Below are 26118 nucleotides of genomic sequence, written 5' to 3'. Positions count from 1 at the left end.
AGTCTGTTATGCAGAATTAGAAGAACAAGAAACGGATCATTGTCCCAGTTCTTCGTGAGCGGCGGAGAAGTCGGGTCTGACCTTTTAATTTTTTCAAACACCAACTGATACTGATTTTTGGATAGCTGTACATTTAGGAGTTAGCTCAGTGAATATTTATCAGTCGTTTATTTTAAGCTCCTATTTGGTAGAAATGATTATTTTCTTACTTTCTTGGGTCCAAACAACCAAACTTTGCTATCAGGACTGGTTTGTAAAACATGGAAGGAAGTGAAAACGCTTTGCAGGCGCTGCAGTTTCACATGTACCTCCACATGCGCATCTAGGTGGGTAATCTGCACATGGCCTCTGTCAACAGTTGCGCCACATGGAGCCTGTGGGTGAAGCCGTGACGATGACGACCGGTTGCCGGGGCAACGCCCAGCACCTTGCTCACCTTGGTCTCCCGCTCCTCCAGGAGCGTCTCCAGCTTCTTCTGGGCGGCTCGGCCCTCGTGATCGTCGCTGACGATCAGGATGATGTGGTTCCACCTGAACTCCCTCATCAGGTCGAACCACACCTGGGCCTGGTGGGAGTACGGCGGCACCGTCCGCAGGAAGGACAGGTGGATGCTCTGCAGAGAGGAGGAGGAAGAGGAGCATGAGGAAGAACCCACAGCGGGACGCTAAGAACTCACTTCTCTGAATTCTGAGCCACAAACGGGAGAGGACTGGGAGTACTGGGAGACTACAGGGATGCTCTGGTCTGATCTCACCATCAACAGTTTCATAAACCTGAGAAAGACTCAGAGTCCAATTTGCTCCCAGTTCAGGGAAGAAACTGGGAAATGAGAAGAACTGGATCATATGTTCTTGAATGTAAAATGATGATAACACGCTAACACATGCTAACACAGTAACAGACGCTAACAGATGCTAACACATGTACAGGTAGCCGATGCAGGATGATGGATCTTTCAGGTCTCCAAGTCTTTGTGTCCTAAACGCTGCGTAGAGTCGTGACCTTGACGTGACCTTTGCTGCTCATCAGGTCGGGTTTAGGTTTCACTTCTTCTGCTGCTTTATACTAACTCACTGTGATTTAATATTTACCTCAGGTTATTTTAGCATAATTTACCAAAACTTGACCAATCCATGTTCATCGTAGCTTAACCAACCAGCTACTGTAGCTTAGCTTGTTTTGAGTTTAGTTTGTCCAGCAGCATCAATTATTATCTCACCTTAGCTAATCGCAGATTAGCTTTTCTCTAGTTTAACCAACACAAACTTTTCTTAGCTCACTTAGCTAACCTGAACTTATACTTTTAGCTTAGCCAGTTTAGCTTAGCTTATCTTAGCTAACCCTCAGTTAAGTTAGTGTATCTTTTAGTTGAACCAACCTAAGCTTTTCTGATCTGTTCCAGTCCCTCCCAACACACAGTGTCTAGTATCGAGCTCTGAGGAACACCGGGACTCATCAGCTGGTGAAATGTGAGAAGTGCCGTAGCAGGCGGACGCGGCTGACCTTGTCGGAGTAGATGGACATGCGAGTCGTCAGGCCGACCACCGGGATCCGGTAGAACCCGGCCGTGTAAGAGACGGGCGTAGGAGTCAGGTGATCGTTGGACTGCGGAGGATGGCTGACCAGGATAGCGTACACCTGCAGAAGAAGATTTCCTGATGACCTGCCTGACAAACAATGTTTGTTTTAAGACAGAATCTACTGGGAAACCTGGGAGCAAGAGAACCAAATATTGGAACCAGAACCGGCCCTTTTGGGCTCAAAATCCATCATATTTGTAAAATGAATCCTAGCCTTGAAATCATTAATTATTAAATTTTGATTATTTAATTTAATTAATGTGGGGTTTTTTCAACTTTTCTGTCGAGTTGCCTGCAGACATCTTCATTGTGTTCTGTGACTCAAGGCAGTTCAGGCTACCGCTAACTAGCTGCTAATATACCCTAGCTGGCTTTCATTAGTCTGTCATGGTTGAGTGAAAATTTTCTCCGGTTGTCTGTGCGACATTTTATTTCGGCCTCTCGCCGACGGCTGAATGAACCATCAGAACCAAGCAACGGAACCAGCACCAACTCCTAGGGAGCAACGCAACTAGAATCCAGACAGGCAACAGCAACGAATGATCCACGCTAACAGAGTAAACATTATACTTTAACCAGACGTAACCTCGATAATCGTGATCGCTCAGTTCAACTCAGTTCTGCGTTGTGTGAATAAGGGCCAGGAGACAGGATGAGATGAAATGATTTTTATCTGTATGGAACAGAATAACGACTGATCAGGAATCAGGTTCATCACAGCGGGTACAGCACCTTACGAGGAATAGTATTTCATGTTAGCATCAAGCTAACATAACATTTTACCAGAGCGTTAAACTCAGTGAACCTACCTCGCGCTCATCTCTCATGAACTGGCAACAAGATGTCTGTGTTCAGTATATTTAACACTGCCAACCACCAGGAGGGGGCGCTGTTTCACCCATTACACATGAACCCAAACTTGGAAGTAATGACAAGTGGAATTCTATACAACATTAACTATGTTACACTCCCTCCTGCTGAATTCCACTTGCCCCATTACAACAAACAAAACAAAACAACAATAGAAAAAGCAAGAAAGATAAAGAAAAGAAAAAAATACAGTAAAACCACAGGTACAAACGCACAACATGGAGTAAGAACTCTATTCAAATGCACAGGAAACCAATACACAACCACCGTTTCCAAAGTCACTTGTGAGGTACAATCACATCAAATTTACAGTTACAAATACCCAGTCACTTAGACTATCCCTTGAGGATCAGTATGAGAAAAGGTTGGCCAGACCCCACCTACATACATAGGGAAAAAAAATATGCCCATTTACATATTTTGTTAATATGCAACTGCAAACTCACCTCGCAAATAGCAAAACAAACATGAAATATCAAAATTGTTACAAAACCTCAAGGTCAAAATTGAAACAAACAAAACCGAGTTTTATAAGTAAGAACTCATCAAACTAATGCTGTTCTTTGGTGCATCATTTCAATAAGTCTAGTCACTGGTCTCAACAATCGCCCAGCTCTAGATCTACGGGCAGTCGCACCTTCAACTACTGTCACTGTAGAAGTACTAGTAGCAGGTACATCAGTGAGAGTGTCCGTAACAGGAGCCGGAAAGGTCTCTGGGCAAGCCATTAGGACTGCTGAGCAACCAGAGTCTGCTGAACTGCTGTCCATCAAAGCAGCTCCATCAGAGGGTTGTAACTGATCAAGGACTGGGTGGGCTAGAGGCAACACCTCTGATAGGGCATTAGTAGGTTCTACAGCTCCCTCCAGCACAGTGCCCTCCACCTGCTCAGCATCTTCTGCATCTGTCTCCCTGCCTGCTCCCAAAGGTAGGTCAGATACCCACACTCTTGTTCTAAACTCTGCTGAGTCAGAAATTACATCACTGATTGCTGACCTCTCAACACTGAGGTCAAGTGAACTTGATGTCGGAGACAGAACAACCTCCTCCTGGTCATCCTGAGGTAAAGGCAGAACGTTTATCGACATTATCAGATTGCGGTGAACCACTTTTACTTGGCCTGTAGTGGGATTCTGGATCCTGAAGGTGTGGCTCTCATCATCCTTTCCAACCACCACATACACCGTGCTGTCCCAGCGGTCAGCAAGCTTCCTTTTTCCACTTTCTCCTTTGTTGGCCAGCAGCACTCTGTCGTACACTTCCACCGGTACACCACGTACTCTCTGGTTGTATAGCTCAGTGTGACGCTGGAGCTGTTTAGTTGCTGTTGACTGGGCTACGGCCATAGCTTCTCTCATGTCCTTTCGCAGGGTCTCAACATAGCGATCATAATCCACCACCTCTGGATTACTGAGCACCGAACCAAAGATGACGTCCACTGGAAGACGTGGCACCCTCCCAAACATGAGCAGGAACGGTGCATACCCTGTCGTCTCATGCACTGTACAATTGTAGGCGAATGTCAGAGATTTCAGGGCCTCAGGCCAACGATGTTTAGCTCTTGGTGTCAGTGCTCGAATCATGTTGCCTAGAGTCCGGTTCATTCTCTCACACGAGCCATTCCCCATGGGGTGATAAGGCGTAGTGTGGGACTTTTGCACGCCCGCCACATTCAGCAACTCTGCAATGAGCGAACTCTCAAAACTGGCCCCCTGATCGGAATGTAGTCGCTTGGGAAACCCATAGATGCAGAAGTAGTTGTTTCACAGTTGGTGTGCAACTGCTTTAGCCGACTGATTGGGGCACAAGAAAGCGTGTGCCATCTTTGTGAAGTGGTCAGTAGCCACTAGCACATCCAGTGAATTGTTTGAAGAATCCTCAGCAGTCCAGAAATCAATACTGACAAGTTCCAGAGGTTCCGAGGTCCTTATGTTTTTCAAAGGAGCTCTGGCTTCTGGCTCTGGTGACTTGCTGACAACACACTGTCTGCAGTGTTGTACATACTCAGTAACATCATGCACTAGGCCAATCCAATAAAACCTCTGTCTAGTCAGATACAGAGTCCGTTGCTGACCCTGGTGACCAGCCTCATCGTGAACACCTTGTAACACCTTCTGGCGCAGTGAGCGGGGGACAACATAAAGGTAGGACTTTTTCTTTGTGACAGGGTTTTTAGCTACCCGGTACAGAACTCCATCTCTCAATGCCAGCTTTTCCCAGCCTTTCAAAAGCTTGAGGACTTCTGATGACTCCTTGACACGTTCCCTCCTGGAAGGTCTCCACTTCCTCTCTACAAAGAAGATCACCCTACTTAGTACCGGGTCATTTCTCTGCCTCTCCTGCAACATTTCAAGCGAGAGCACCTCAGAGTTGATTTTTGGGGTTGTTAGAACAGTCTGTGAGAACTGTGGCAGGAGAAAAGCATTCGGGCACACCACAGGACCATTTCCACTGCATCCCTGGAGTACAGCAGCAACCTCCAGTGATGATACTGCTCCCGTCTTAACAACCGCCACACCCTGAGATATCTGTGGGTCGCACTCAAATACTTCAGGTGGGTTGGCTGACCAGCGAAACACCTCCTGGATCCCATTAGCACCAACCACTGCAGCCTCTGCCAGCAGCTCATCATAAGGCATTCTTGTCAAACGGTGAGACGCACTAGACTGTACGAAGGGCTCTCTGCTAAGGGCGTCAGCCACCACATTCTTTGATCCAGGGATGTACTTGATGTCGAACTGGAATGGCGCCAACCTAGCGATCCACCTCTGCTCACACGCATCCAGCCGAGCCTTGGACAGGATGTAGGTTAGTGGATTATTGTCCGTCCACACAGTGAATTGGTGACCTCTCAACCAGTGATGGAACTTGTCACACACCGCCCATTTTAAGGCGAAGAATTCCAGTCGGTGCGCGGGATATTTAGATTGGGCATAACTTAGTGATTTACTTGCAAAAGCGATCGGTCTGGCTGTTGAACCACCAGCAGGCACTTGTGACAGGACTGCACCAAGTCCGTCAGTAGACGCATCCACAGACAGGAGAAAGGGCTCACTGAAGTTTGGGTGGGCCAGCACCACACGATCTAGCAAAGCCTGCTTCAGTCGACAGAAAGCCTGGTGACAATCTGCTGTCCAATCCTCAGCACGGAACTGTTTGCGGATTTGGCGGCGTTTTCTTCCACCTCCCCGCGGACCTTCAGAGCATGAGATCAACCGAAACAATGGCTTGGCCATAGCAGAACACCCCTCAATAAACTGCTGGTAGTAGACCACCATGCCAAGGAAGGAACGGATCTTCCTCTGTGAGGGAATATTCGTGCCAACCTCCATAAGGTCTGACTCAGTAATGGCGGCGATAGCAGTCACTTTATCTGGGTCAGATTGGATCCCATCCATGCTGATGATATGACCGAGGAACTTCACTGACCTCCTCAGAAAGTGACATTTCTTTGGGGCGAGCTTGAGGTTATGATTCTGGAGTCTCTGGAAGACCATGTGCAGACGCTCAAGCGCTAGGTCTTCTGTTGGAGCAAACACCAGGACATCATCCAGATAGCACAGCAAGCTCATAAAGTTCTGGTCACCGAAGATGTTTAGCATCAATCTCATGAATGTCGCTGGACTATTACAGAGTCCCTGAGGCATCCGATTATACTCGTACAATCCAAACGGCGATGAAAAGGCAGTGTACTTTCGGTCAGCCTCATGCACTTCCACATTGTAATAGCCGGAAGTCAAATCCATGGTTGAGAAAAAGGCATCGCCCCCCAAGGCTGCTAGAGCATCAGCTGGATGAGGGAGTGGGTGTGCATCCTTGACAGTGCGTGCATTGATCCATCGGAAATCATTACAAATCCGTAAGTCACCAGACTTCTTCCACACGAGTACCAGGGGAGATGCAAACTCACTGCTAGACTTCCGTATGATTTCACGCTCCTCCATCTCATCCAGTGCCTCTCTCAATTTTTCATACTGGGTTGGTGGTATGAGCCTACATGGCAATCTGAATGGTTTCTCATCCATGACTCTGATGCGATGTAGAAAACCCGTGGCTTTACCACAATCCAGTTTGTCCCTTGAGAAAATCGACTGGTATTGAACAATGAGCTCAGCCAGTTTAGCCTTATATTCAGGGGCAACGTCACATGACTCGGTGTCTATATCCGACAGTCCCAGTCCTCTAAGCATTGCCTGAGGGGTGTCAACTGTGCATGGTGTCACAAGGTGAGGATGATCTGGCAAGGTGGAGTCCTCTGAGACGAGGCTGTGTCTTGTACTGTTGTCCAATGGCACTTGTATTTGTTGATGAATGCCAAGTTGGGATCCAGCAAACATCTCCACTGAACAACAAGTACACACATCAGCCAACTTAGCATTACGTCTCAAGGTAACTGGCTTGTCTGATGGATTAATGACCTTTAATGGGAGCCACCCATCTGCTCTTAGAATTGACACCGACCTCCCCACTAAGACTGTTCTCGGTTTAGATCTTGCTGTTGTTGGCTCCACCACAACAGTAGATCCAGCCAACAGATTATTCACCTGTGGCAACTTGCCCCAAATCAGATGCTCTGTCATAGGTTCAAGAGTAACAGCTCGCTTGATTTTGACAGTTCCAACTGCATCATGGATGTCTTCATCTGCAGCTTTCACCCTTGCCAACAAGCCTAGCATTTTCTGCTCTGCATCACTACTGTCACAGAGTGCTGTGGGGCCCTGGTTCTGGAGATCTTGCCTCAGCTTAAACCTGTTAATAATGTATCTCAACAGGTTACTGCCAACAATCAGTTCTTCATTCTGGTTCTCAACAACCAATGTCGGGACAATCACTTGGCAGTCATAAAGACCCATCTCCAGATCGCACATGCCAGAAGGTAAGGTCCTGGATCCCCCACACCCAATCAACACAGTCGCTGTCAGCTCAAGGGTGGGGCTCCTTAAAACATTCCTATGTAACAGCTGAGGTATTTAGAGCTCAGAGTGCACGCCATCGACCCACTATCCAGCAAGGCTCTGACCATAACCACTCCTCCCAGTGTCACATCTTCCTAAAACAAGTTGTCATGCTGTTTGAGTCTCTGAATGTTTTGGAATATTGGTGTATATCCCATATCTCTCACTTCATATGCACTTTGACACATAGACTCCATGTCATCTTCAAAATTTGGAACAGGGGGATCACTTTTAGGCCCAACACTTTCCCCCACCACATGCGGGCCACTCAGTTTTCCTGAGACTGCACCACCTGCTTATCGCTCCTAGGCTCCCTCACCACAGCCCCTGGACACTCCGCTCGGATGTGGTCAGGTGCAAAACAGCTAAAGCACAGATGATTGGACCTGCAGTGATATTGAGTAGTGTGCCCACCCTCGCTGCACACAGCACAAGGTACGGCAGGCTTTACTTTTGTCAGCTGGTCCCCCTGGGTGTGTGCCTTGAACCTACTTTGAAACTTGTGCTGCTGTGGCTGCTGCTCCAGAACACGTTCGAGCAGAGCGATGACCCGGTCCAGGCGGTCTGGCGAGTTCTCAGCTGACTTCCCAATAGGTGGTGCAACAACTGGGGCTGGAGGTAATACTTCAGTACTGAGTGTCGCACTTTGCACAGAGGAGGTGACTTACTGGTGCTGGGAAGACCAGAAACTTGACATTCTGTGTTTGGTTAGTCGCTTGCGATTTCTGCAGTGTTCAACAAGCTTCTCGTGAATGTCAGCCACCGTCCAGTCTTTCAGCTGCCTACATTTGAATATGAGCGACAGTTCAGGGTCAGGGCAGTTCTGGATAAACATGGCAGCTAGATCACAGGACAGAGAGTCAAAAGCAGGCATGTCCAAAGTCCGGCCCGGGGGCCAATCATGGCCCGCGGTCAGATTTCATACGGCCCGCAGCTTCAGTCTTATAATGTATTATTTATGGCCCGCCTGCACTGTCAAACAGAATAAATAAATCATAAAACTTGAAACTGTAATTCCTCCTTTCACCAAATGGTGGCAGTACCACTTTAATACTATCAGTCTGCCTTCGTGCAGCGAACCCCTCTCCCCTCATTTCTGCCATGGCCACTGCAAAGAAAACAAGTTAACAGTGAGGGCCGCCGCTTTCAAGAGAGATGGGAATTATAATACTTCTTCACTGAAAATCAAGGCAATTGTGCTTGTCTAATTTGTGAGACGGTTGCCTTGTTCAACGTAAAGAGACACTACCAGACTAAACATGCTAACGCATACAACAAGCTAACAGGGAGTGACCGTGCTGAAAAAGTGAAGCAGCTCCAAGCTGCACTGGCATCACAACAGCGATTTCTTTAGGCCTGAGTCAAAAGAAAATACCACCAAAGCAAGCTACGAAGTGGCCATGTTAATAGCTAAACATGGCAAACCTTTTACTGAAGATACATTTATCAAAGACTGTGTTATGAAAATGGTGGAGAACATTTTGCCCTGAGAAGAAGCAAGAATTTGCGAATGTTTGCCTGGCATGTAACAGTGTGGCACGGAGAGTTGAGGACATGAAATTGAGTATTTTGAACGATAACATCTGTCACTATCAACAGTGAAGAGCCAAAAGAACATTTATGCACTTGGGTTTATGGCACTTATTTTTATTAAACTCTTGAGTAAGATTTGGTTATTACTGTTGATGTTATGAACCTGTAGATGTGACACAAACTATTACTTTCTGAAAGATATTGTAAATGACAAGAGCAAAATTAACTTGTTTTAAGATTTAATAATAACAGACAACTTTGCATTACTTATAACTCCTGTTTAAAATGTTCTTGAGGCAAAGATATTTTTAAACTCATGTAAATTTAAGGTATTTCATACAGTTTGTTCAATGTTATCTGACTCTCCAGATATGAAAGAATTGCAGAATTTGTGTTTTTAGAGTTGTTCTCATCTGCTTGAGTGGCTTATATTTGTTTTTTTTGTCATTTGAAAGATAAAGATAATTGTGACAATGAAAATAGTTTTATAACAGAGTGTATTTGCATGAAACTTTTGTAGTTAAAAAATGTCCGAACAAACTATTGGCCCCCGGGCATCTTCACTTGATCAAATCTGGCCCTCTTTGCAAAAAGTTTGGATACCCCTGGTCAAAAGCCATATTTTGTCTCTTTAAAGAGTCCTCTGTCACATCCAAAGCTTTGTTGAGTCTCAGCCAATATTCAAAGGGATGTTCATTGGGGTGGGGCACAGTAGCATAAAAGTCCGCTAAGGGCAAACTAGAGGACATAGTATCACTGAAGTGCTGCTTCAGTATCTCAAAAATGGGTTCAGGTCCTGTAGTCAGATTTAAAACTGGCTTACTGCGTGTGCCAACTTTAACCACTTCATGTGCCCTCCCCACCAGCTTAGACATAACCTCATCAGCCTGTTCAGCCACAGGGATGCCTTTCTTTCTCATATAAGATAACATCATAACCTCCCACTCTTGGACTGAACATGAATCATGATCCCCTTTAAAACTCACAGGTTCTTTTACATCAGGGTGAACAATGACATTTAGCATGGCAGACTCGTTAGCTGTAGCTCCAACCACCCCTGGACCCATTGTATTACTCAAACGGGTCTCAATGCAAGATGCAATACTTTCATCGATAGAAACTCCAATTCGTGAAGCTATGTCACTCAAAAGTCCGCTATCAACATCACACTGTGGAGCATCAACAGTGTTGTTAACTCTTTCACCCAAATAAACAAAATTTGGTTTTGGTGTGGATGCTTCTGGGGTATTCAAAAACAAACCCCTACCTCTAGCAACTGCAGGCATAGGAGTAAACATTCCTAACCCCCTTCCCCTACCAAAAGAATTGTTGTTTGCCATAACTCAGCACTTAATGATCAAAAACACTTACAATTACAAATTTGAGCACTTACAAATTAAACACAGCGGCAAAAGTGCACCTTCAACAAATCAACAAGTAAAACCCGGCTGTAAAACAAGGCTGTAAAAACATTCAAACCAATTTTGTCTCAAAGTGCCCCTCCTTCACAGAGAGAGCAAAAAAAAAAAAAATCCGGTAATAACCACAGCCCAGCAACACATTAGCTCTGTACCACGAAACAAAACTGTTAAAATAATTTAAAAAATAACTCCACACTTTCTAGACTGCTCACCGCCACAGTACTGAAGCGGCGAAGAGTCCACACGGAGCACCGTGTCTGATAACCGGGACCGATGTGCCACCCACGATCCGCTGAGGCGCCGGGAAGTAGACGCATCCACCCGCGCTGAGGTGGTCGAAGAACGGGTCACGGCACCAACGTAACCTCGATAATCGTGATCGCTCAGTTCAACTCAGTTCTGCGTTGTGTGAATAAGGGCCAGGAAACAGGATGAGATGAAATGATTTTTATCTGTATGGAACAGAATAACGACTGATCAGGAATCAGGTTCATCACAGCGGGTACAGCACCTTACGAGGAATAGTATTTCATGTTAGCATCAAGCTAACATAACATTTTACCAGAGCGTTAAACTCAGTGAACCTACCTCGCGCTCATCTCTCATGAACTGGCAACGAGATGTCTGTGTTCAGTATATTTAACACTGCCAACCACCAGGAGGGGGCGCTGTTTCACCCATTACACATGAACTCAAACTTGGAAGTAATGACAAGTGGAATTCTATACAACATTAACTATGTTACACAGAGGTGGCGCTAGACTTTTCTGTTATCCGTCATCTTGATTTACAGCATTAAAAACAATCGGTTATGTTTTATTTTTCCCCATAAAATTATAATCATATTAACATCGGCTACTCAGCTGCATTTAGTTAATATTCACCCAGTTGAACCGTGAATCCAGATCCATCACACATAGATCAGATAAATTCATCTAACTTTTTCTCTGTAGTGACACAAACTACTGACAGTGGCCCAATAACTTATAATAAATTAAATGACTCCACTTAAATTACCTGCTGCGGTCTGAACGCTCAGCCTCCCAAATTCCTCCTGGTCGCATCTGCAGAGAAAACTGCGCTGGTTCATCAGTCAGGTGGATCCGTCTGATCAAACCGATCTGCCCTGTGGGGTCTGGTTGTGCGCTTTTATCACAATTTTTAAATTTTTTTTTATCATTAACACAACATCGCATTCTAAAGGCGCCATTTCAGCCAAAGGTGTCAGGACTCTGGGTTTTGGGTTTGGTTTGGTTTTTCCTCTTAAGCCCAGTTCACACTACACAAGTTTTTTGCCCCGATTTTGCCCTTACGAAAATCTTAGAAAGTTCTGCATTCTAAGATTGTCGCTCGTTACCGATCATCCTGTAGTGTGTGGTGTGTTACGATCGGACCACTTTTTTCAGGAACGAGTAATCTAACGCGTTGCTATTTCATATCCAGTAGTCAGACTACAGTTACTTATCAAAATCATTTTTGCGTTACTATTTTCTTTTGGAATTTAAATTTATTTCCTCTACTCGTCTTGTCGAGTGATCCCCGTTTCTATGCGACAGTATCAGCAGCGACAGAAACGTAAAGAATGGAGGGAAGAGGGAGATGCACGTTTTGTTGGTAGAAAAACAGAAACGACTTTGAGTTTCTGTCGCCAAGTCCGATTATTACAAAAGCTGAGGGCCTTTTCTTTTTTAAGTCGCTAGCAAATTTAATGAGTCGCGGGTTGCGCCTTTTTGGGCTCGTTTTTGAACTGAAGTTGCTCATTTGGGCTTGGAAAACGATTCCGTAAAGTTGTGCAACTAAACGCCAGTGTAATTATTAATATTAATGTAACCCATGTTAATTTAACAAATATGAATTATAGCCTGTAGTACACTACATTGTCGATAGGTGGCAGTAAATGGTTTCAAGTAGTCTAAAACTACATTGATATGCGGCAGAATATGGACTAGAATAACCAGAAGAAGAAACTGGAAGAAACGTTTTGTGGTCATTTTATTGACAAAACTCTGTGTTATTTTCAATATTTTTCAAGAGCTAGTTTTCATCTATGGTTGATTTTTCGATTCTTGTGTAACCGGACCCGGGAGAACTTTGTTTTTGATATTACATTTATTTGTTTTTTGATGCGAATCTCCGGTGAGTTCTGTGCTATAATTTTCTTCGTTAGCTATCGATTAGCCACAAGCTAATATTTTGCTGTTATGTATTAAAAGTTATATTGTGATTTCATTTTATAGTTCAATGTTGAAAGGAAAAAAAACAATCGGAGATACTTGTTTATGATTAAGAATGTATGTTTTGTATGAAAATTAGCAATGCTTACGGCTAACTCTGAAAGGCTATTCTGCTAATATTGCGCCTTTTTTTTCTTCTTGGAATACTGATACTGATGAGGTATCTAGTGACAGTGAGTTATTTATTCCACTGTACGGAATTGAAGAATGCTAGAAAAAGATATGTCAATTCAGTGAATATTATGTTGTGATGTTTTGTTGAGCTAAAAGACAAAATTGGTTATCGCAGCTGTAAATTATTTTATTTACATGGAGTGAAAGATAAACTTTCACTGAAATGACTTAGAATGGTGTGTAACACGGGGGGAAAGCACCCCGGATCGTGCCCGAGGGCGTGGCCCTAAAGCCAACTAGTAGACCTCTCAAATCTATTTAAGTAGTCTAGGGTTTCCCAATTAAAAATACTCAAGTAAGTCTGGCGCAAAATGATGAAACAAATAGCATACAAAAATATATTTTATTTATACTTCCCTTCACAATATTAAAATATACTTTATTATTCTAATTAAGACCTAATTTAGCACAGAGAGCAATCTAAGACACACAAAACACTGCAAACCAAACTAATAGAACCCAAATTAATCACACAAAATAATATTACACAAAAGAAAAGAATAAACCTCCCATTAGCTAATTCATTAAAAGAAGGAATATAAACTCTGGTTTTGGTTCTGTGGTGCTTTGCTACACCTCCAGCTCTAGAGGATAATCTAGTTAGCCACTTAACTGAAACACCGAGAAAAATCGCGCCTTGGTGAGAGCATAATATGCAATGTCAGCCTCCTTCATCGGCCTCCCAACAGCTACTTTCAAATGCTTACAGTGAAACAGCCACTAAAATGAATCCTAAAAAGCAGTTAAAAAGGTCAGTGTCAACATTATAAAAAGCAACCCAACATTACCCAGAACCAGACAAAGGTGACAAAAATCCATTTACCACAATGTGCAAACCCTGGTGTAGCAGCTCATCGAGCACGGCGCCAGCCAACGGATCAAACTGCTGCCACAATGGACCCGACTCCTGTCTTTGGCTGGCACACCTGGTGCCTATATATGCTAACGAGCCCAACACCGCTGCCACATGAAAGTGGAGGCGGGGACACGGGGCATGATGCGTTCAAAGACGCGCCTTCTGTGGGAATTTACAACCATTCTATATAAGCACAATTTAAACTAATAATCCACCCGGTTACAGGTGTATCACAAAATAGTAAAATACATTTCTGCTATATGCAGGTTGTTTTTTTTGTGTTGAGAGACATCGTGTGAAGAACGGCGAGCCAGGATCCAAAAGAGCAGATTGAGATTGTGTCCACTACGACGTCAAAGAAGAACCTTCTTCTGTTCCACTTGATCGGTGGGATTGCACATATTAACACTACCCGGGTAGCTACCATATAACATTCAGATCTGAAAACTGAATTGAACTGAAAAAAAAGAAAGGAAAAACTTTTGAACTTGACTGACTTGACTTAGGACTACCAAAAGGAAACATTGACTATTTTGTTCTGTTTCATTATTGTCAAAATGTGTAATAAATGTGTTTTGTTCAACACATTGTTTCCCTCGCTCCTCCTGAGTTGAACCTAGTTCTGATGCGCTATTTAATTGTAAAGATTCATAGTCACCGATTCCTTTGTTACAGGTGCCTTACCAGATAAGTACAAAGTGTTACATTAAGATAAGTGTCACAAATCTGTGCAGCAGCCATCTGAACTGTGGAGCCGCAGGAGGAGCGCTGTGCTCTGACACCAAACGCAGGGCCGTAACGCACAACCTGGAGGCTCGGGGGTGGGGGGTGGGGGGTTAAAATCCTTCTTAGAGTTTTCCAGACAATAGTGGACCACACAAAAACATGCACAAATTACTAAAGTTTTTTTGTACTGTTATAACCATTAAAAAATCTCCCCTTCAGTTCAACCTAAAAGTGGAGACACATTGTCGATGTTAGCATTATAAACTACCTTACAATTAAGTATCGGCAAAGATCAATGTAATTTTCACCGCGTTGTTGTTAGCAGCTGCTGAAAGTAACTAAGAAGGTTACTTTTAATGTAACTTAGTTACTTTCCAAATTAAGTACTCAGTAATCTAACGGAGTTACTTTTTCAAGGAGTAATCAGTAATCTGATTGAAGTTACTTTTTCAGAGTAACTATGCCATCACTGGTTACGATTGATCGGGTCCAGTCAGTAGAACGTCGGGACCGCTCCCATCTGAAATCAGACATATTCAACAGCCCTCTCCTTGGGCTACCACCTTATTATGGTGGAGGGGTTTGAGTGCCCCAGGAGCTATGCTGTCTGGGGCTTCATGCCCCTGGTAGGGGGACCAGACAAAGCACAGCCCGAAGACCCCAATGACAAATGGCAACATTGGACTTGGTGGTCCCTCGCCCGGACGGTCACCGGGGCCCCACTCTGGAGCCAGGCCTGGAGGGGGGGCACGATGGCGAGTGCCTGGTGGCCGGGATTTTTCCCATGGAGCCCGGCCGGGCTCAGCCCGAAGAGGAAACATGGGACCCCCCCTCCCATGGGCCACCACCTGTGGGAGAGGCCAAAGGGGTTGGGTGCAATGTGAGATGCACCCAACCATCCGATCCTGGGTTGCAGAAGCTCTTGGGACGTGGAATGTCACCTCTCTGGTGGGGAAGGAGCCGGAGCTAGTGTGTGAGGTTGAGAGGTTCCGGCTAGAAATAGTCGGTCTCACCTCGACGCATGGCTCTGGTTCTGGAACCAGCCTCCTTGAGAGGGACTGGACATACTTCCACTCTGGAGCTGCCCATGGTGAGAGGCATCGGGCAGGAGTGGGCATACTGCTGGGGGACTTCAACGCTCATGTGGGCAATGACAGTGAGACCTGGAGGGGCGTGGTTGGGAGGAACGGCCCCCCCGATCTGAACTCAAGCGGTGTTCTGTTGTTGGACTTCTGTGCTCGTCATGGATTGTCCATAACGAACACCATGTTCAAGCATAAGGGTGTCCATATGTGCACTTGGCCGCAGTTTGATGATCGACTTTGTCATCGTTTCATTGGATCTGCGGCCGTATGTCTTGGACACTCGGGTGAAGAGAGGTGCGGAGCTGTCCACTGACCACTACCTGGTGGTGAGTTGGCTCTGGTGGTGGGGGAGGAAGCCGGTTAGATCTGGCGGCCCAAACCTGTTGTGAGGGTCTGCTGGGAACGTCTGGCGGAATCCCCTGTGAGACGGAGCTTTAACTCCCATCTCCAGCAAAACTTCGAACACGTCCCGGGGGAGGTGGGGAACATGGAGTCTGAGTGGACCGTGTTCCGTGCCTCCATTGTCGAGGCGGCCGATCGGAGCTGTGGCTGCAAGGTTGTCGGTGCCTGTCGCGGCGGCAACCCTCAAACCCGTTGGTGGACACCTTCGGTGAGGGATGCCGTCAGGCTGAAGAAGGAGTCCTATCAGGCCTTTTTGGCCTCTGGGACCCCGGAAGCAGCTGATGGGTACCGGCGGGCGAAGCGGCATGGGGCTCGGGTGGTTGCTGAGGCAAAAACTCAGGCTTGGGAGGAGTTTGGAGAGGCCATGGAGAAAGACTTCCGCACGACTTCAAGGCGATTCTGGTCCACCATCCGGCATCTCGGGGGGGGGAGCAGTACGGCACCAACACTGTTTATAGTGGGGATGGTGTGCTGCTGACCTCTACTCGGGACATTGTGGGCCGGTGGGCAGAGTACTTCGAAGACCTCCTCAATCCCACCAACATGCCTTCCATTGAGGAAGCTGAGCCTGGGGACTCTGGGTTGGGCTCTCCAATCTCTGGGGACGAGGTCGCCGAGGTGGTTGAGAAGCTCCTCGGTGGCAGGGCCCCGGGGGTGGATGAGATCCGCCCGGAGTTCCTTAAGGCTCTGGATGTTGTAGGGTTGTGTTGGCTGACGCGACTCTGCAATATTGCATGGACATCGGGGGCAGTTCCCCTGGATTGGCAGACTGCGGTGGTGGTCCCCCTGTTCAAAAAGGGGGACCGGAGGGTGTGCTCTAATTATAGAGGGGTCACACTCTTAAGCATCCCTGGCTAGGTCTATTCAGGGGTCCTGGAGAGGAGGGTCTGTCTGATAGTCAAACCTTGGATTCAGGAAGAGCAGGGTGGTTCTGGTTCTGGTCGTGGAACACTGGACCAGCTCTACACCCTCAGCAGGGTCCTGGAGGGTTCTGGGAGTCCACCCAACCGGTCTACATGTGTTTTGTGGACTTGGAGAAGGCGTTCGACCATGTCCCTCGGGGAGCCCTGTGGGGGGTTCTCCGGGAGTATGGGGTACCGGATCCTTTGATACGGGCTGTCAGGTCCCTGTATGACCGATGTCAAAGTCTGGTCCACATTGCCGGCAGGAAGTCGGGCTCTTTTCCGGTAAGAGTTGGACTCCGCCAGGGCTGCCCTTTGTCACCGCATGATGTGTTTCAGTCCAGTAACTTGTAATAAACTTAACTGGTTGATAGTAAACTGCTATCTGAACCCGAGTAAATGCTATTCGTTGGTTACAAAAATACGGAGGGGAATCCCAAACAGCCAAAGTCCTGCGGACATTGGAGATGATATGTGGAAACAACATTAATGTTTATCCAACATTTCGTGCAAAGAATATAGAAATGACCAGGAGAGGGGCGTGCCGTGGTGGCGTAGTGGTTAGCGTGACCCGTATTTGGAGGCCTTGAGTCCTCGATGCGGCCGTCGCGAGTTCGACTCCGGACCCGACGACATTTGCCGCATGTCTTCCCCCCTGTCCTTCCCCGTTTCCTGTCAGCCTACTATCATATAAGGGACACTAGAGCCCACAAAAGACCCCCTGGAGGGGTAAAAAAAAAGAAAAAAGAAATGACCAGGAGAGGAGTTGGAGCGAAACTGGTACTGCAGTTGATTCCAGTAATTTTTCAGCTGTTCATCGTTAACGTGACATAATAACTATAAGATTATTCATTCAGTCAGGGCTTGACGCTTACAGAATGTAACTGTCACTCGTAAAACATTGATTAATGTCTGGTTTTAAAATTAGTTAACTGGACTTGTAGCCATTATTTGGTGCCCATTGTTCTCAATGTAATTCTATAGATTAAAACAGCAAATACTAATTAACCCCTGAAGCTTAAAGAAACGACAGAACAGAAAACAATCTAAACACACAAATGGTAAAGATTAAAAACGTAACTCGCCTCCATAGCATTGTGCAGCAAATAAAGCCGTCTCTGTGGAGATGCCCTGTCTCAACACTTTTATCCAATGCCTTTCTGTTACATCTTTAATGTTTAAAATAAGCTCACCAACTGTCGCTATTGCTTCTACAAAGGCATGTTTGTTTCCTCTAAATTCACGTGTGATTTAGTGTTTTTTTATTGTATTTTCTGTCTGGAATCTGAATGTCGGTGAGAGAAATCGGTTTGTTTGGTGTGTAGCTCTTGCCATGTGGCTGGACACGCTGCACCATCGGCCCGATCGGTTTTGATCGGCTAGTGTGTGGTCTCTCAGGTTTTGAAAATCGGCCGGCAATTCTAAAATCATGTAGTGTGAGCTGGGCTTTAATTATTGTTATGTTGTATTTCACTTTAGGTTAGCTCTTCATGGTCATTTTAGTTTTATTTGAGGTTATTTATTGAGGTTAGAATTGTCTTATTGCGTTCCTTATTTTCATCCTTCATAGTGTTTCTTCTTTAGCTACTTTAGATTCTGTTATTCTTGTATATCTGAGTCCATGTCGAGCTTTCTTTACTGATTATAGTTTATTTTTATTAATCCTTCTAGTTATTCCTTATTTCAGCCTCCCTGCAGTGATTCTAGTTATGTTTATTAGTTATTTCATCACCGGAGGTTCAGTTATTCGTACATGTCTGATTTATGTGAACCTTTCTGCAGCGGTTCCAGTTAAATTATTAACTGTAGTGTTTCTAGCTCTTCTTATCTGCCTCCATACCTTCTTCCTTTAGTGATTCTAGTTAGGTTATTTCTTTGTTTAGATCTTCTAGTTATTCTAGCTCTATGTTCCTTAGTTCTTAGATCAGCCTTGTTTCTGTTTAGGTTTGTTTGAATTTTTCCTTCATGTCTTTTTTTCTTCTAGTTTCTCAGTTTTTCTTTAGAAGTATTTTCAGCTCCCTGTTTTCCCCGGTACATCTCCTCAGCCTCTCTGTGCCAACTACTCACACCTGCAATCAATCGTCTCATCTCGTTAGGCCCATTGTTGGCTACCTCCCTGTATTTTAGCTCCTGTATCCCAGCCCCGACTCGCCGGTCCGTCTCGTTACCATGTTTCCCTTCTTGGATCATCTGTTGATCCCTCAGGTTTCCGGTTTGCCCTGTATTTGCATTTTCTTGTACCCCTGGATTTTGGATTTTTTGTTGGTTGATTTTCTTCATTAAACATTCATTATTTCTACGACTACTGGCTGCTGCGTTTGGGTCCACCGCCACACCACGACCAAAGGTTTGGAATGGCTTCTGAACCAGACACTCCAGAACTCTTCAACACGCTGCCAGCTCCCGGTCAGAAAGACGCATTTAGTTCAGCGTCCATGAGATTTGTATTCAGTGAGGATTTTTTTTATTGATTGATTTTAGTTGCCTCTGCGATGAAATCTTTGTAAAGTCTATAATGTCTGCCCATGTGCAGTCAGGGGTGTTAATTATAACTGTCAAATGACCGACGGGCTTCAAATTTTCCTGGCGTTTAAAAAAACCCCACAACTGGTCAAATATGGAAAATATTCTGTTAACGCGACCTCTGACTTTAACAGAAATGTTTTTTCTGATTTCATGCATATTTGTCTTTAAAAGTCTTAAGGTTGAGTTGGTGAAACTTGGAAATGTGGCTCTGCTAAATATATGAAACATTGACATTTTGATTTTATTTACTTTCATTTTGCTGAATAATCACCCCTCTGATAGAGACAGCATGCTAGCGCCCTGTTAGCTCCATGCTAGTTCCATTGTTAGCTCCATGCTAGCTCCATGTAAGGACTACAGGTTGGGATTCAAACCCAGGACCTTTCTGTAGCAAGGCAGCAGTTCTACTACAGCAGGTGTCGAACTCCAGTCCTGGAGGTTCGCTGTCCTGTAACTTTCAGATGAGCCTCTGCTGCTTCCCCTGAACAGAATAATGAGGTCATCAAGGTTCTGGAGAACCTTAAGGTTCTGGTGATCCACAGGAGGAGGTATTAAACTGTTTCATTCCAGTGTTTTGTACCTGTGGCTCATCTAAACCTGTGGCTCAGCGACTGGAGGCCTGGAGTTTGACATCTGTGATCCACAGGATCTAAACTTTTTAAAATGAGATGCGACTCTTTCCAAGCCAGATCTCCTACTGGATCCGACTGTCGACTCGTCACCATGGTGGTAGGAGCTCCTTCCGCCTCTATCGTTGTGTCCTTGGGCAAGACGCTTCACCTTTCCCAGCAGGGGGCGCTGGTGCGTGGAGGCTCGGCTCCTGACTGCCCTCTGGTGGCAAGATACTGGATTGTCTGTTCCCTGAGACTTCCAGCCAAGCTGAGGCTGATTTCCGGAGGATTCCTGGCTCAGGATGAGGAAAGTCAGACCTGTGGCTTTCTGGGAGTGAGAGACTGTTGGATTAAAAGTGTCTGGATAATCCCTCCATGGCCGCTCTGGGAGAACGGCAGATTACATGAGAGCCAGACGGAGAGAGCAAGTTAATCTGACAGCCGTCTCTCTGGCCAACATGCCGCCATGTTGGCCTCGTTTCCTCCATCTTCCTCCATGTTCCTCCTTCATGTTGCTCCTCCATGTTCCTCCTCCTGTGATGAAGAGCCGTCTGGACCGGCCGCCTGACCCGGTTCTGTTCAGGTTTCCAGCAGCAGCTCAGTTCTCTGCAGGCTCTTTCAGAAGCTTTATTTGTGTCTTTTGTAGAGCGTCTGTTTGTGCGGTTATATTTAGAGCAGCTCTGATTTCGCGCCTGGAGCCGCTCTCCGTCTTTCATGCGGCGTGCTGCGTTGCTCCCAGCGGGCCGCTTCCTCTCAGACTGACGGCCGCGCTCAGGTTTCAGAACAGGTGAAATATGAAGGAAACGCTTCGTGTGAACTCATTCTGTCACTTCTGCTTCTGTTCCTCATGTTATTCTAATCATATTCATGAAGTATTAATGTTTCAGCAAACATCTCTGAGTCCCTGAACAAACCCAGACTGAGACTGTCACACAGCCAGCCGTTTAAAACGCCGCCTTTAAAGAGAGACGGTGGAAATAAATAACCAGCACAAAACGGAGAGCTTAATATCACAACATCCACTGTTAACGTTTTTATCTGCCAGGTTTGGATGAAAATCATTTAAAATCAGGATCAGATACAGAGAAAGAAAACTGGATCTAAAGGAAGGAGACAAATCTGCAGAAACAGTAACAATCATAAGGAAGTGTAAGTTCCTCATTTTGATAAGACATAAAACTCATTATAATGATATTTGTCTGGTTAAAGCCAAACTGTCTCCTTGTTTCAGGGACAGAGGTCAAAGAAACACGGAGAGTCAGAGGCAGATCATTTAGATCTCATTATAATGATCCTGTTTCACTTTGTTTAACACAAACCTGCTGGAGTTTAAAGGTCTGAACCTGTCAGGGATCCTTCCTACTCAATTCATCACTCAACATGCTAGCGATAGCCCACATGCTAACAGCATCACTTTAGCTAGTCCTATCATTTTTGCTAATCTTATGTTAGCTAATCTTACTAGAGCAGCAACCTTGTGAAGAATCGCAGCAATACTGTTTCCCAGCTAAAACACGGCCAGGTAGCCGTTGCCATGGTAACCGAGCGGTTCACCTGGTTGGAGATGAGGTCCTCGCAGACGGACAGCGCCATCTGGATGGCGTTGGGCTTGTGCGTGACGGAGATTGCGTTCATCTTGAACTTGTCCTTGCCGTAGAGGTCGTTGGCCTGCGTCACGGCGTCCTTGAACACCTGTTCATAGCGCTTCTGGCTCAGCACGGCGCCCACGTTCACCTGGCGCGGCTCGCAGCCGCACAGCGCCACCGAGCAGCAGTGCAGCGCGGCCAGCAGCAGCACGCTGCGAGCCGCCACTGGGGAGAGGAGGAAACCACGGTCATCCACAGACAGGAAGCGGGCTGTAGCCTGGAGCATACAGTTATTTAGTTTACTTTTGGTCAAGCATTCAGGACCAAAAGCAGCATTAAACGGCTGTGGCCTGGTTTCTGCCAGGTGAGTAGTGAGTTGTGCTATTTAAGTAATTAGTCTATGATAACGATGCTACCGCTAACAACAAGCTAACCCATGTTATTTCTATGAGCTTGGATCTCCTGGTAAATCATTTATTTAGCTTCTGTAAACCAAATTCATGCAGGAGTTGTAGGTTAATGTTGAGTGGTTGTAGGATTCAGGTCCAATGCAGGTCATGGATTCGCTCCGACCTACAGAACCTCCGTGTTGGAGTCAGACATGAACCGTGTGGGGGAACAGTCACAGCTCTCTGTCTGTATGGCTGGGGAGGTTACATTTCATTTATTTAGCTTTTTTTTAGCATCAATAAACATGATCTTTTCTGTCCGGGACTCGGCCCTGAGCTAGCTGCTAACATTAGCACCGCGCTAGGGCGTAAAATAATATCTTGCCTTACATATGAATTGTTGTCTTTCTAAGTAACTGTCTAATAAAATATCTGTTTAAATATAATTTAAACTTTGCAATCCTTCCTGTTAGAAGCTGGGCGCTGCAAACTGGCATTGTTGGTGTAAATGCCTGTTCCATGTTTATATATGCTGATCATAGGTTGTCACCCATAGTACCCAGTAGGGGGCGCTGTAGTTTGGTTCACGTTGAGTTAGTGCCTTCCTTTAAACCGAAAAATAAGAGGAAGTGTTGCTAGTTTCCTGTCAGTCAGCACTTTGGGCTGAAACATACCACGGACAAGACGCGGGGTGGGCAACTCCAGGCCTCCTGCATCTCTACTTCAACACACCTGAGTCAAATAATGAGGTCATTAGCAGGACTGTGGAGAACCTGACTGCACTAGGAGGTGATTCAGCTGTTGGATTCAAGTGTGTTGGACCAGGGAGACACCTAAGAGTTGCAGGACACCGGCCCTCCAGGACCAGGACTGCCCACCCCTGGTCTGGACTGTAGCGCTCAGAACAGGCTAAAGGCTAACGCAGCACAATTCGGACTTTACCGCTATAAACTTTGCAGCCCTTGGACAGCGGAGCGAGGTACACGTTTAGAACCGCATTAGTTTGTGAAGTTAGCGTTACTTTGTAATGGATTCATGTTTTGTGTCAAACAAAGGCACTTAAACAAATGTATTTTCTTTTCTTTTAGTTTTCACGGTGTATTCAGTGCTCTTCAACAAACTAAACTAAGTAAATATGAATCTACTGCACCCGTCGAAGCTCTCCGTGTTTTCTTACGTCTGAGGGACTGCTATAGTTTCTGCACCTCCTGATTTTAGTTGTAGATTGTTGATCCACTTTTCTCCTCTTTTTTTGGTAAGTTTTTTAAAATTAACTCCCTGTGACCAACAGCCTTCGAAACACGAAAATAACGTTTATCTTTCTCTCTATTAGAACGGCTGGAACAACCGTACAGGACTCAGACTTTAGACATTTTGATGCTGGATCAACAGAAATAAATGAACTGTATTTACTTCCTGCCCTCCATCTGATTGGTCTATTTGTTGGAGCTGGAGTTTGCATTTTAAAGCGGGTTTTATGTGTTGGGGGGGAGGGGAGGCTTCGTGTTTAGGGCGGAGCTTCGGGGGGGGGAGTTAGGGCGGAGCTTCGTGTTTAGGGCGGAGCTTCGGGGGGGTTAGGGCGGAGCTTCAGGGGTTGGGGCGGAGCTTCGTGTTTAGGGCGGGGCTTTATTTGTTTCATAATTGATGTTTTTATTATGCAAGACATTTTGAACTGTCTTGTTGCTGAAATGTTCTGATAAAGTTGATTAATTTTTAGGGTCGGTGTTTATAAGGTCAGAGGTCATGAATCATGTTGAGTTATTGAAGGAGGTGATCAGAGCAGGAACCAATCAGAATCCAGGTAAAGTAAAACAGTTTCATCAAAGTGCTGCTTCTACAGATCACTTCCTGTGACCTCTGACCTCTGCCATCCGTCCAGCCCGGAGGACCAGCAGAGGTCAGGAGGTCAACCGGCTCTTTGTGTTGGTTGGGATTAAAAATGGTTAAATAATCACTTTTTCTCCAACCATCATTCCAGCCAACAGGAAGTGATGCGTTCGACGAGCCGGCTCCAGTTCCTGCTGAATGATGGATGTTTTTATGTGGAGCGTCAGAAACACAAAGGTTATATAAAACATAAAGTTTATATAAAACATCCAGTTGATCAGACTATTGGCCATAAAAACTCTGAGCTTCGTCATCAATAATCGAATCAAACCAGCAGCAGCTTTTATCGTTACTCGGAGGCGGAAACAGAAACTCTCATGTTTATTAATATTTCAGGCTGCAACTCTTCATGTTTATGAACATTTAATCCCTCCAGAACCAGAACCGCTTTAAAACCCTTTAAATGTGTTTAAATCAGGAAACAATCTGAACTAAAATGATTATTTAATGATTTTACCAACAGTTTTAATCAGATTATATTAATTCCTCATGTTTGCTGTTTGAGTAATGAATAATCTGAACATGTTCTTTGGATTGTTTTAAGTTTTTAATCATGAAAATGTTTTATTTTTGCTCTAAATTCATGTCCAGCTTTAATGACAAAATTTCTTCTGAAGTTTTAAAACTTTAAATTTGAAGAAAATTATGATAAACATTTTCAACATTTCTGCATAACTTTTTGTTTTCACATTTTTCTGGATTTTAATATTTTAATACAAATTTTAAAAAGATCCTTAAAACTTCTGACTCTGAAAATGATCATTTTCCTTCATTTAATTCACAGAAATCTGAAGTAAAAGATTTTTATTTCAAATATTTTAAAGCAAATATCAGAAATAAAACCATCAGAACCGGAACACGTGATCCAGATCCAAACAGAGGATGAAGCCCGACCGGACCGAACCGTGAGCCCTTAGGGCCCCTGCGGGACCTCTGGACCTGATCAGAACCGGTACCACATCACTGCTGCCGAGCAGAACCAGAACCCCTGAACAGAAAGCGAGACACTCACTGATCCAGCTACAGGTCCGGGTCCCGGTTCTGGTTCCGTCGCTCTCCTGTTGATCCACCGTTGGCTCGGTTCTCCTCCTGGTCTGGATCGGACGGGTCACGCTCCTGCTCGGTTCCGGCTCAGAGGTTCTAGTGCCGGTCGGTTCGGTGACAGCAAAGATGACTGGGTTGGGTATTGTGTCAGTCCGTGTTCAGAACCGAACCCGCGGACTCGGTTCCGCCTCGTCCTGTTGCTTCAGCGCCGATCCATCGGCTCCGAACCCGGCTCGGCTCCGGTTCTCCCGGTTCTGTTCGGGCTCGCGATGACGGAGGACTTTCAGGTGACCTGATGCTCGCGCGCGCGCGCCGCTCTGTCCTTGGATCTGCGGCGCGCGCTCCCGAGACGAGCGGGGCGCGCTCCCGAACGGAGGAGAGCTTGCGCGCGACGTCGGTGTTCGCGCGTCTTGTTTTGGGAAACCAGAGAGAATTCTGGGTTCTGGACCAGAACCGTCTGGTTCTGATAACGGACCGGACCGATCCAGAACCAGGAGTCCAATCTGGGTCCAGTTCGGAACGTCTCCAGAACCGCTTCACAAGGGCGGAACATTTGGACCACTGATAACTGATGTTAGGAAGGAGAAACGTCAGTTTGTCTGCAGTAGAACTGGAAAACTGTGACATTGTATTAAATCAATACTCTGGTGAAATATTTTTCACATTTCCTCTAAAGTGTACCTGTTGTTTCATTGTGCTAATTTTCATAAGCATGTTGTCTGTAAACTTTGAATATATTGACAATTTGTACAAATCTATGATAGTATATTGGCGATGTACTCCTGAAAAATGGTAATACACTGCCTGGCCAAAAAAAAGTCGCCACCAAAAAATGGTCACACTCTCTAATATTTTGTTGGACCGCCTTTAGCTTTGATTACAGCCCGCATTCGCTGTGGCATTGTTTCAATAAGCTTCTGCAGTGTCACAAGATTTATTTCCATCCAGTGTTGCATTAATCTTTCACCAAGATCTTGTATTGATGATGGGAGAGTCTGACCACTGCGCAAAGCCTTCTCCAGCACATCCCAAAGATTCTCAATGGGGTTAAGGTCTGGACTCTGTGGTGGCCAATCCATGTGTGAAAAAGATGTCTCATGCTCCCTGAACCACTCTTTCACAATGTGAGCCCCATGAATCCTGGCATTGTCATCTTGGAATATGCCCGTTCCATTTGGGAAGACAAAATCCATTGATGGAATAACCTGGTCATTCAGTATATTCAGGTAGTCAGCTGACCTCATTCTTTGGGCACACAATGTTGCTGAACCTAGACCTGACCAACTGCAGCAACCCCAGATCATAGCACTGCCCACACAGGCTTGTACAGTAGGCAC

The 26118-nt window shown here is 45.5% G+C and overlaps 1 protein-coding gene and 1 long non-coding RNA gene across 4 annotated transcripts in view; one reads left to right on the top strand and one right to left on the bottom strand.

The window, feature by feature from the left end:
- grin1b (glutamate receptor, ionotropic, N-methyl D-aspartate 1b) overlaps nucleotides 1-25476 on the bottom strand; it is a 55267-nt gene extending 29791 nt beyond the window's left edge. The window contains exons 1-4 of one of the 3 annotated variants that reach the window (XM_032578407.1): nucleotides 24750-25476; nucleotides 21430-21686; nucleotides 1504-1638; nucleotides 437-613 (exon numbers count right to left, since the gene is read on the bottom strand). In XM_032578407.1, the coding sequence (XP_032434298.1) occupies nucleotides 437-613; nucleotides 1504-1638; nucleotides 21430-21686; nucleotide 24750 (570 nt within the window). In that variant the 5' untranslated portion in view covers nucleotides 24751-25476. The remainder of the gene's footprint in view (nucleotides 1-436; nucleotides 614-1503; nucleotides 1639-21429; nucleotides 21687-24749) is intronic. The other 2 variants (XM_032578408.1, XM_032578409.1) reach the window with 2 other exon arrangements.
- LOC116729716 (uncharacterized) lies at nucleotides 12184-14208 on the top strand. The gene is made up of 2 exons (XR_004341195.1): nucleotides 12184-12943; nucleotides 13849-14208. It is a non-coding gene; the product is annotated as an uncharacterized LOC116729716 (long non-coding RNA).
- Nucleotides 25477-26118: the final 642 nt, after the last annotated feature.

This window comes from Xiphophorus hellerii, chromosome 12 (genome assembly GCF_003331165.1).
Source record: "Xiphophorus hellerii strain 12219 chromosome 12, Xiphophorus_hellerii-4.1, whole genome shotgun sequence".
NCBI lineage: Eukaryota > Metazoa > Chordata > Actinopteri > Cyprinodontiformes > Poeciliidae > Xiphophorus > Xiphophorus hellerii.
The sequence above is the reverse complement of the archived record's forward strand: the minus strand, read 5'-3'. Positions and strand labels throughout refer to the sequence as shown.